The sequence below is a fragment of the Protopterus annectens genome, chromosome 3.part0, assembly GCF_019279795.1.
Source record: "Protopterus annectens isolate FY-2018-M chromosome 3.part0, PAN1.0, whole genome shotgun sequence".
Classification (NCBI taxonomy): domain Eukaryota; kingdom Metazoa; phylum Chordata; order Ceratodontiformes; family Protopteridae; genus Protopterus; species Protopterus annectens.
The window spans coordinates 1616865315-1616878123 of NC_056731.1; the positions used below are offsets into that span (position 1 = coordinate 1616865315).

Genomic DNA, 12809 nt, shown 5'->3' on the forward strand with positions numbered 1-12809 from the left:
CAGAATCAAGGTATAGAAGGAAAACAACTGCATGGATTTTCAGAGTCCAGTTGTTCTATTAGTGTCTAGGTCAACCGATCACAAAGTTAAACTGCTTGAATACACAACCACTGAAGTCCTACCGATCAAACCACGCTCAATCGGCACACCTCAACCACCACCATAAAAATACTTTTTGCCGGAGGCAAGCCCTCCCAGATTCCCCATACCACCTGCTATTTATACACATGAAGGAGTATATAGTGAATTATCGAAATACAAACACATCAAAATACAGGCAGACCAATACCAGCATTTTGAAATTCAATACATCTCAAAACTCAAAGCATCAAAAACTAAACTCACCCAGCCCACCCCACAACGAACCTCCATCTCTCTGTGGTTATTTCCATGTTAGGGTGTGGAAACAAATATTTTGCTTCTGTGCCTTACTTTGAAGATATTCAACTTTCATGTCCATGGTACAAAACTACACTCGCTAAGACAAGAAGCAAAAAGTACATCAAACAAATCCTGAACTAATCCTCAGTCATTCAGGGAATAAGGAAACATCTGTAGTAAGTCTCCTCCTTGGTGAAAATTACACATTCTGTTGCATCCTTAGCTAAAACATGAGAAATTTCTGCTTATAACTGAGGAGTAAAATGATAGGGGCTGGAAATGTGAGAGGAAGAGCTGCAAGATATGTTCATGACCTGAAAAATGAATGGTACACTTCTCCTTTATAGGGTCTGTGGTCACTGATTTTATTATCTTACACAAGCTATTAGAAAAGGCGACCTCTCGATCCACCTTATTTGAGGTCAGACATGACCAGAACAGCATGTTATGGAAACAAATTAGATCTGGTGTAGTGAGCATTCTTGAGGGCCTGCTGATAGATATAAAAGCCCTGAGATAAGCAACTAGGCAGGTCTCTGAAGTCATGAGGTGGGTGTCTGCTACCTTAAGCACAAAATTTGAGCAACTATGTATGAGTTTTTGCAGTCATTCAAGTTATTGAGAAACTCAGACTTCACATAAATGTCAAAATGTATCCAGTATATGATCAAGTGCTCATTACAGTTGGTAATGCAAAGATCAAGGACAGAAGCTGAACCGATCTTTCACTAGACATCCAGGCATATGAAAGGCAAATAGTTCATTGCTTTCTGTGAGCAGCAACTACCAGCAGCTGATGGATGTGGTTTAAAAAAATAAATACCCAGTGGTGCTGATTACTGAAGATCCAGTTGTTTTTTGGCCTGCAGCTTACCAGGAACCTTTCAAACAGACTTAAAGGCAAAAGGGATGACAGAACATTTAGAACAGGTGCTGGCAGGACTACTCATTCACCTTACATTTCTCCACCACTGCATCTTGAAAGCCAATGCCAATGAGCAGGACAATCTTTCAGAATAACGTCTCAAGTAGGGATCACTAGGACTGGACAGCATACCCATGCTAGAGGATATGGAGGACAAAATGGCTTTGACAAGATACATCTTGTTCTTAAAGAAAATCTCTGACTCTGCATTTAAAATGCATTTAGATTACAGTTCTAGATTATCCCATTTCCATGCATTATTATCAGGATGCCCACAACATGCTTGGAAGACTACATGATATTTTCTTCTAGGGGCATCAGACCCAGAGGCATAAGGAAGGTGACTAACTTGCTTAACTTAGCAAAAGTGTCCGTTACTGCCAGAAATCTCTTCCTGAAAAAAAAAAAAAAAAAAGGCAAGCCACTAGGGCAACCTAAGAGGTAACAGATCTTTTGAGCCTACACATCACCAATATAACAGGAGGAACCAATGCTGGCCAATACTTTATAGACCTTTTTTTTCAAAGTTGAAGTCTTCCTTGACAATTATCTTGATGGTGCAGCAATCAAACCAGCTGAGATCAGCTTTAATCAGAAATAACTTCTTAGTGGAACCTACAGTTACTTCAACAGGAAATTTATCTCAGTTGAAAGAGCAATGGGTGACAAGTATAGCTGGGCCTCATTACCCTTCAGAGCAAAAACAAGTTCTTCCAAATATGCGGAAGCATGCAACACTGATACCAACATTGCAGGCATTCCTGAAGATTCCCTTGTTCATGATGGAAAGCTGTCGCTGCATCTTTTGTAAGTCACTTACAGGTCAGTGAAAAAGATTTAGCCTCCTCAGTGGAACAGGGTTTTTTATGCAGTCAGTGACAATTTCCCCATGATTAGGACTGCAGATGAACCTCTGATGAAGAAGAATTCTCAGTTGTTCAGGTTCCTGCTTCATCAGATGGTCCCAAAACACTTTATCCCCTCTCTATACCTATACAATTGTTCACATAAAGCGTGCTCCTAGACAAGCAATTTTCAAAATGATGGCTTGGTCCAAGACCGTACAAATAAACGTCTCATCATTTTCCTGCATCTGCACTTGTATAACAAAAGAAGCAACATCTCTGAAAATGCAAACATCCAACAAACTGTGGCGCCAGCTCTGTAGTTCACAAAGGTAAATGCCCGATACATCCTAAGTAAGCAAAGTTCAATAGGCAAATCATATATTGGAGAAGACAGCATATGAGGAACAGAAATAAACAGATGAAACAAGCTCACCCATTCTGGTGGAAGGAAATGGTATTATCCCACTGCAGGAGTGTCCTCTGGGGTAATGCCTGGAAGTGCAAAACTGCACTCCACATGAATAGAATCTTGGCAGAGAGAGATGGCCAAAAATTGCATGCACTCTAAGCTATACCTCTCAGATGTCAGGAACAATAAAATCATCCTTTGTCTGGTGTAGCAAGAATTCCAACTAACTGATCTAAAAGGGGAGGGCTGCAGGAAGGTTTTAAGAAATTCCTAAACCACCACATTGCAATCCGCATCCTTCATCTTATCCTAAGAGTTCTAGAAGTAGGTGTAGGACAAATATAACTACCTAGCGTGTGTCGACACGTGCATGCTTGCAAGCGGAACAAGACAAAAATTCTTCACCAAACTATCAGAAAAACAGAAAACTTGAATCAAGCTTTTCTGATCAGTGACAGAAATATAAAGAAATCCCATGAGCAGTTGAGATCACATACAGTCAGACTCATAAGAGTAAGCATAAATCTTTCACTCTTTCTTGGGTGTTCCTCAAAAACCGTCAAGAGTGACACTTCAGAAGATAGAAAAGTTTACCCAATGACAGAACATTCACATAGGAAATCACCAAACTGAAAAAAAAAATAGTTTAGCACTTCAGAATTTGAACAAACAGATAAAAGTGCTAACATTTCCAATCTGGTGCTTCCTTAGTTGAAGTTTCTTTTGATTGTGAACTTTGTGGGTTTCACTTTTGTGCTTTACAGTGGCTGTCTTTCCAGTGAGTGAAAAAACTAAATTCACCAAAAGAAGCATTCTAAAGTTGGAAGGTGTGTGTGTACAAAAAGGACCTTCCAACTTCTAGCCCAAGGAAAACATAGGGAATCTCAGCCCCCTCATGCCCCAAACTCACATCTGACTACTGTCCTTCTACATGGACCACTTAACATTCAAATATTTACATAAAGAAATGAAACATGACCCAGCATAAAGAGATGCCATCAGGCAGGGCATGGCCAAAGGGAGTCCCAACAACATTTCTGGAGCTAAAGAACCAGTATTACCAGTAATAGTAATAAGTCAAAAGTGTACTGTAAGAATAATGATAACATTCTTTTCATGACATATGAAAAGTTTATGAAGAAGAAATGGAGTAGGAGGAAGCTCATAAGAAATTTTTTTTTCTCTGTGCTGTGAACAAACGGTCTAAGTAAATAATCACAGATTGACGTTTTGCTCTTACCGGGCTTGTTTAAAAGACTATTTTGGAGCCTTTCAGACTTAGAAGATTTCTAAAACTTCCCACTTGTAATCTACAGTTTGCTCTGCTTAACGAGTCTCCTGAAGAGCCTTCTTCAAGAAATATTTTTGGCCTGAGGTGTCATCTGTGTACCTAAAACACAAAGATTTGAATGAAGTGCTCTTTCTATCTTAAAATAAAAACAGCACTGCAAAGTTGTCTACTCTGACAGGACTACTACTGGAAAAAAAAAAAAAAAAAGATGAAAACTGGTCAAATTCTGAAGAATCTTCTCATGATCAAATTCTGATAACTAACACACACTACCGAAGAATCTCCTCATGATCAAATTCTGATAACACACACTATCCGACAAATGCAAGTGGGTAGGAAAACAGGAGGAGGAAGAAGGACTCTACTCATCTCTTACAAACACTCTCAAGTTAACCAAAATCAATGCAGAAAAAAATCTTAAAGAGGCTGTTGCCATAAATGTGTGCTGAATGACAAAGCCAAAACGTAGCATGTAAAGACTGAAAAGAGATCAATCAAGGATCCCTTGTTGTGCATTCCAGTGGAATCAGATTTATTAATTTTATTTATTTTTTAAACCATGAATGCCTACTAAGTACAAATGCTTCTTCTGACCATCAAACTAAAAGCAATCTTTCACAGAGTGATTTGCTCATAGTCACAAAACTTCCCAAGTGAGGAGAGGCAAATAAAGCTCATTAGCAGCTCACTGGCATAAACGTCTGGGCTAAACTAAATATTCTCAATTCATGATTCTGCTAATCTTCACTGCCAAAATGTTTAAACAAATCTGACCGAGAAGAGCAAATGTAACGAACAAAGGACATTTTTCTTCCAGAGAAATTGTCACCACTTTGAATCAATAGTGAACACAAGCTATAGGAATATTTAATACCAGAACATTTATGTTTTCATTGATGAATATGTACAATAAATGCATTTACATGTATAAGGGAAACAAATCTGCTTAATCAATATAACAGATCACTTCATAAGGACAGTTTTTTTTTACCTGTCTCTATCTCTACGAGACCCAGCACGTAACCCACTGCTTCTCCTCATTTCCCTTTCTCGTTCTCTTTCACGATCACGCTCTCCTCTGTTCCTCAATCTCTGCATTAAACCTACAAAAAGACAGAAAATTCAGTCACATGTTTATTTATTTATATTTGTTGACCGGGAGTGTCCGATTGGACGTAGGTCCATCTTCAGTGGAGGCCTGGGGAGAAAAGCTCCACAGTTAAAATAAACAGACAGTAGTTACATTGGATTACATAGCGATTAACAATTTACATATCAATTACTTACAACATATTTACAGATGAAGAACATAGTACATCAGTAGACAACTAGAATCTTTATCTGTGAAGTACATAACAGACATTAACAAATGTTACAATAAGAAGTTCCTGCTGTATAATAAGTACTAGGCTTATGAGCATCTGAGCTTGCTATAATCAAGGTAGTTAGTGGAGTGGAAAGAAAGGTAGTGGTTGGATGGGGTGTGTGATATTAGAGTGGGAGTTGCAAGGGCATAGCCAGCATATTTTTAGGTGCACTTTTAGTAAAGTTTTGAAGTGGGTGCATGATGGTATGGAGGTAATTGTGGGTGGGAGGGAGTTCCATAATTTGGCTATGGCGCAAGGGAATAGTGCTTCACCAGCAGAGTTATTGGCTTTAGTGATCTGCAAGTGATTTTTGTTGCTGGATCTTAGTGGTCTGGTGGTGCGATAGTGTTGGAGTAGATTCTGGAGGGATGGAACATTTAGTGGATGGTTTACTAGTTTGTGGGGGAGTGAGAGTTGATACCATTGAAGGAGGTGAGGGAGTTCAAGCCAGCCAGTTCAGCAAGTGAGAGACAGTGGTGACTACGGTAGGATGCCCCTGTGGCGAATTTGGCGATTTTGTTGTAGCAGGTCTCTAAGCTTGTTTAGATCGCATTGCCTTAGGTTGGTATATATTGGAGAGGCATAAAGTAGGGTGGAGATAAGGTGGGAATTTGCTACTGAAATCTTTGCTGCTTTGGTGAGAAGTTGCTTATTTCTGTATAACGCTCCTAGTTTTTTGTGGACTTTTTTTTATGGTCATGGACATGAGATGTCAAATTTTAGTTTATTGTCTATTTCCACTCCTAGCAATTTGGTGTGTTCAGTTGGGTATATAGTGGTGTTGTCTTTTGCTGTGATGTTACAGTGAGAGTTGTTTTGAGTATGTTTGGTGGGTTGGAAGAGGAGTAGTTTAGTTTTGTTTGGGTTGAGTATTAATTGGGCATCGGATAACCAAGTTTCAACAGAGGAAAAGGCTTCCTGTGTGACTTTTTGCAATCTGGATAAGGACTGGGCTGAGCAGATGATGGTTGAGTCATCTGTGTATTGTATGAGTGTGCCATGTTTGGTGGCAGAGGCTAGATTATTGGTGAAAACAGAGAAGAGTAGGGGTCCAAGGATGGATCCTTGGGAACCCCTATGGAGACAGGTAGTTGGGGAGATATGTTATTCTGCCATACAACAGATTGTTGGCAGTCAGACAGGTAATTCTGAAACCAGTTGGTGACTGATTGTGAGAAGGATAGGTTATTGAGGACAGAGACAAGTTGTTTGTGTGGGACCATGTCAAATGCTTTAGATAGGTCTAGGAAAGTAGCAGAGGAGAGATAGCCATTGTTTTTATGCTGAAGGATAGTGCTAGTAAAGGAGAACTTAATTAAAGGGGGAGTTAGTTAAGTTTAAAGTGGCATGATGTCACAACCCTTGAAATTAGATGGTTTATAGAATATGCTTATATGACTGATTGATACACAGACTGATCAAAGTTTAGACTACTTGCAATGACCCCAAACTTTGGAGATGGTGTCACTATGTCTTTTCTCCCTTTTTTATTCCTAGATCTACATGTGATGTTATTTATGATTTGACCATTTATTTGGCAGTCATAATGTTATGTCTTTTTTTACCAAATACCAGAATGCTACAATTAATGGCATTAAAAGGCAAATCAATACTACTAAAATAGTTTCATAGGCCATACTGGGAACCTTGGCATTGTTTTCCAAAGTAATTCTGTATGCAGTTAACACATTTGCCTATCTAGTCCTCATTTTCCAATTTTATATTTGACAATAATAATTTAAAAATAATCCAGATTGTGTGTGTAAGAAACAGAATGAATTATTTTGCCATAGACAGAACTTCTTCCAGCTGATAAAACTTCTGAAATATACTTGGTCATAATCTGCTCTTCCTGGTGATCCCTATGTTAAGATAGTCTTTGTATGTGGTGTGATATGTAACTGAATACAGTTTAACTGTACTTCTTTAAGAATATATACCCCATCAGAATTGTTTTGTCAGAAGAGGTGGGCATTCTGCAAGCTAAACATGTGAAGGAACTGCTTCCACTTATTATATGAAAGAAATGAAGAGAAACAAAGGACATGGCTTGTCTTTCAGACTATCTTTTGAGCCTACTAGTGAAACCCACAGTTGTGAGTCCTATAACTTCAAAAATTAAAGTGTAAATGGCAAACACTGGTTATGTATCTTACAGCATGCTATAATACCATGGAAGTACTTGTGCTGGGGGCTTCACCCCTTTAGCCCTGCAAACATGGAGGGTTGTGCTCCAGACACTTTTGCTACTTACATATACTAACTACAAGATCACTGTACACCTCAGAATATAGGAATACCATGAGCTGCAATAAAACTTGCACATAGTACATTTTCCCTGATAATGGTTCTAGTCTCACTGTTTCAAGAACCAAGAAATTGGTCCTTACAAATTTAAAAGGGACTTGAATATTTTACAGTTTGACTCCATACCTTTCCCCATTCTGCACACAATAGAATTTGACATACTGTTAAGGTTTCTATTAGTGTTCTTCACTGCAGCAACAAAAAAGCTGATTATGCTGTTTACTTACAAAGTTAAATCATTATATCTAAAAACAAAAACAAACAAAAAAAAAAATAATAATCCTTGTTTTCCTGCCTCTCTCGACTAGTTTAGACCAGTTTACAGGCTTTGCTGTATTCTGGGCTGTGGTGTAGTTCCTGTGTGGTCGATTACCTTACTTGGATAAGAAGGAAGTTTCTTTGCTCACCAGTGGGAGTGGGGAGCCTTGAGCAGCCTATCCGTCCCTGAAGGAGTGACCTCAGCACAAGGGCTGTAGTAATTGGTTGTTTTGGACCATTTCTAGCTCTTTTGAAGTTCCCTGTTTAAAATCCGCCTCAGAGCGTTTTTTTCTGGCTATACTACTCAGAGACAGCTCCACGTGGTCCTGCAGAGTGGTCCTAGCTACAGAGAACTGAGAAAAGCGACTACTTTCCAGATTTAAGTATTTTTTTTCTGTTTTTTCACTTGGAATACCTTCTCTTGCTTATTTTAAACAAGCTTATACTGTTTTTTTTTAACTGTTTGCTGCATTATATAGTATCTGCACTTAAAATTTTACCTGGTCGAAAATTGATTGAAAATCTGTTGTTTGTTTGTTTAATTTAACTGTTGAGGCTGCCCACTAAAGTGTGCTAGCCTGTGTAACTGATTTATTGCTGCCTTCTGTATTTCTGGGTGTTTTCTATCTAAAAACAAAAAAAAAAAAAAAAAAATCCTTGTTTTTCCACCTCTCCTCGACTAGTTTAGACCAGTTTACAGGCTTTGCTGTATTCTGGGCTGTGGTGTAGTTCCTGTGTTGTCCATTACCTTACTTGGATAAGAAGGAAGTTTCTTTGCTCATCAGTGGGAGTGGGGAACCTTGAGCAGCCTATCTGTCCCTGAAGGAGTGACCTCAGCACAAGAGCTGTAGTAATTGGTTGTTTTGGACCATTTCTAGCACTTTTGAAGTTCCCTGTTTAAAATCTGCATTTACGTGATTGTGCGCATAGCGCAGTGCTGGTTAAACAGGGTTAAACTTTTTCTGGCTCCGCCAAGTGTGCTCTTCAAATTTTCCCTTAGAAAGCTCTACTCTTAGAATAACCAGTCTACTCGTTATATTATAAGCATAGCACTTGTTCTCAAAGCTTCTCTTCTAAGCAAGCACTCTCAAACTCAAGTAGCACTACATCCACCTACCACCCCAACCACTTCCCTTAAAGGCACAGCACTCTCTTATAATATTCTGGCATGTCGAGTTGTAGATTGCTAGCATCTTCTCCTGTTCAGCTAGTTAATCTGGGAATCTTGAGACAATGCTATAATTGTCTCATGTACACAGACAACCCTCTCCTCCTCCCAACAAACACAAATACATGTGAGAGATTCAACTATATAGCCAAACTGGAGGCTGAACTCTCTCAACTCAGGACTGGCAAGACCAGACAGGAGGAGAAGGTAACCACACACACAACAAACCCAGTCACACATAGACCTACACCAACTGCAAATCAAGCACATAACACAAAAACATACTCGGAGGCTCTATTAAAAAACTTACCAAAACAACAGAGGCTCCCAAAGAAGACACCCAAAAATCCACCACCTCAAAACATAACACATGCAACACATACTTCAATAAATCGGTGTGTCAATAAATCACAGCCCTTAAGGCCAAACACTGTGTCTGATACACTAGTGATAGGTGACTCTATAGTCAGACACACTGACGTCCCACTTACCAGGCTGAGCAAGGAGAGGGTAACGGTAAGCTGCCTATCGGGGGCTAGGATCCACCATATAACACACGCACTCAGGTCACTCAAAGGCACGTACAAATATGACTCCGTCATTGTCCATGCCGGCGTGAATGACCTGAGACGTACCTCCTTGGACTACATGAAGAGAGACATAGAGGAGCTCTCTGATTATGTAGCCCAGGCTGGTGTGACCCTGACCCTGAGCAGCATCATGCCCTCACCAAGAATGATGCCACAATACAAAGACAAGATGATCAGCTTTAATAATTGGCTCAATTACTGGTGTCATTCTAGGGGGATCCAATGTCTGTCTGCTTGGGATGACATGCTGGACAAGCCACGCTGCTTCGCAAGGGACAGCTTGCACCTGTCACCACTGGGCTTCCGGATATTGGCTAAGGCTCTTGCCACCCCCATAGTGCCTTTTTTAGGCAAGGCTCAAAAGACGAACCCACCTCCTTAGAAAACAAAAATGGAAAAAAATTAAGGGTAATGCTGCTCAATGCCAGAAGTCTAAATCTCAAGATGCAGGCTCTCGAAGCACTCCTCAGTAAGGAGAACATCGATGTCTGCGCTGTAACCGAGACCTGGTTCAAGGCTCCTGAGAGCACCCCAGCGCTACCAGGCTTTACCTTGTATCATGCTTTTCGGATCCAAAACCCGAGCCGAACCACAAAGGGAGGGGGAGTGTCCATATTCATCAAGGATACCCACACCTCCAGGTTAGTGGCAACTCATGAAGCATCGGAGACCATCCAGGTGCAGCTAACCGTAGGCAAAACTGCTATACAACTGGTTGCATGTTACAGACCACCCTTCCCAATCTCAAGAACCCCACTCAGCCTTCCTGAAGACATTGGAAGATATGAATGTCTCACCAAATACCATCATATTGGGAGACTTCAACTACCCTAGACTGGGTGCACTATTCTAGCCCTAACACCCTAGCCCAAAGGTTCCTGGAATTCATAAACTCAAATGCAATGGAACAGCTAGTCACCTCTCCCACAAGGGGGGATAATATACTAGACCTGATCATCACAAACATGGGGACAAAATGATCCACACCGGAAGTATTCCCCTCACTGGTGAGATCTGACCACAAACTAATCACCCTGGATATACATTTACCACCTCCACCCCCAGCACAAAAGACTACAGTGAGAAACTTCTCAAAAGCCGACTTTACACTTCTCAAAACTGAGATGGTATCATTTAAGCCCACAAGGCCAATGGAAACCACATCCCACAATGCTGAATCCTACACAAATGCTTTCTACGGACATCTCCAAGAATGCATGGATCGTGCAATCCCAAATAAAACCAAGACCCTCTCCACCAAAGGAAAGCGTCCTGTCTGGTGGACCCCAGCCATAAACAAATTGTATAACAAAAGAAGGAAGCTACTGCAAGACAGAGCAAAATCCCATAAAGGGAAGGCATCTCTGATCAGCACTAGATGAAAGCTACGTTCTCTCATAAAAACATCCAAGGCAAACTTTGAGAGAAAAATCGCCAAGGACACTAAAGATAACCACAAGGCATTCTTCAGTTATGTTAGAAACCTGGGCGGAAACCCTCAGATATGCTCAGAGTTAGTACACAACGACAAAAAATTTACCGAACCCACAGATATTGCCAACATTCTGGCAGACAGGTTCAGTGCAAATTTCTCCCCTCCCTCACCTCTCCAAAAGAAGAAATACTCATCCCAGCTGAATGTAACCTCCCTGTCATCTCTGATGTCCAGGTGAGAACCGCCCTCAACAAAGCAAAAAACACAGCATCTATGGGACCTAATGGTATCCCCGGCTGCGTGATACGTGAACTCCAAGAGGAGCTAAACCCGCATATAAAAATGTTATTTAACCTTAGCCTTACTACAGGATATGTACCTGAACACTGGCGTACAACAGTGGTCCCAGTCCACAAGGGAGGCTCCACTACAGACACTGGGAACTACCGCCCCATAAGCTTGACCAGCCTGGTTTGCAAAGCTATGGAAAGAATTATTATGGAACTCATAAACAACGACATTGGGGACCTACAGACACTTGATCCCACCCAGTTCGGCTTTGTAAAGGGCAGATCCTGCCTTCTGAACCTGGTTGACTTTTTCAAAACAGTCACTAGAGCCATTGACGAGGGCAAGGCAGTCCATACAGCCTACCTGGACTTGGCTAAAGCCTTCGACACAATACCCCACTCGGGGATCATAGATAAGCTAAACAGCTTAAATGTAAATCCATATGTCACAAGATGGGTTGCAAACTGGCTAAAGAACAGAACCCATAAAGTCAAGATTGCGGGAGCCATGTCAGACTCAAAGCCAGTCACAAGTGGTGTCCCACAGGGCTCTGTCCTGGGACCCCTCTTGTTCGGCATGTACTTCTCAGATGTGAAAGCAAACATGGGAGGGTTGTGGCTATCAAAGTTCACAGATGACTGCAAACTAGGCGCCATAGTCGATACACCAGCTGACACATACATCCTACAGAAAGGCCTCACCGAATCAGACAACTGGTGCCGGAATCATGGCCTTAAACTGAATGCCAAGAAATGTATAGTCATCCCCTTTGGGAAAAACAAAGTACCCACAAATTATCACATACACAGTAACCCACTGAGTACCGAAAAAGTAATCAGAGACCTGGGGACCCAAGTTGATAGTGACCTCTCATTTGACACCCACGTTGCCAAAGTGGTTAGAAAGACTTTCTACCTTGCCCACCTTATCATGAAGGGGTTCACATCCAGATCAAAGGAGGTCATCGTGCCCCTGTACTCCTCCCTTATCAGGCCCATGATCGAGTACAATGCCCCATTTGGTATGTACCTCACCCGGCACTTACAACAGCTGGAGAGAACCCAGAAGTACCTCACCAAGAGGATCAAGGGTCTCCAACATATGTCATATGCTGCCAGGCTAAAGTAACTCCAGCTCTATTCAGTAGCATACCACCTGCTCAGAGGTGATCTATGCCTGACGTACAAGGCCATGTCCAACGAGGAATTGATGGACATGCTCCACCTCAAAAAATCAAAATCCATAAGAACCATGAGAGCCAAAGATTTAAACCTCAGTACAAACATGAATAGAACATGCTGGAGGGACAGATTCATAACTCAGAGGCTTCCCATACTCTGGAACAAAATCCCAGTCCATGTTAGGCAGAGCCCCTCACTGACTCTCTTCAAGAGAAATCGTGACGAGTGGATGGGAGATCGTAGATTTACCCCGGGGGTCACCCCTGTGTCGCTACTTGACAGAGGCACAGTAAACTAATTTTAATAAGTAAGGGGGTCTTCAATGAGTCACTACTAGACAAAGGCACAGTATTCTAAA

At 41.2% G+C, this 12809-nt stretch overlaps 1 protein-coding gene across 1 annotated transcript in view; it reads right to left on the minus strand.

Moving 5' to 3' along the window:
• The window catches only part of UBR5 (ubiquitin protein ligase E3 component n-recognin 5), a 3965620-nt gene that overhangs the window by 553769 nt on the left and 3399042 nt on the right, over positions 1-12809 (minus strand). The window contains exon 51 of the mRNA XM_044065648.1: positions 4846-4957. Within this exon, the coding sequence (XP_043921583.1) occupies positions 4846-4957 (112 nt within the window). The remainder of the gene's footprint in view (positions 1-4845; positions 4958-12809) is intronic.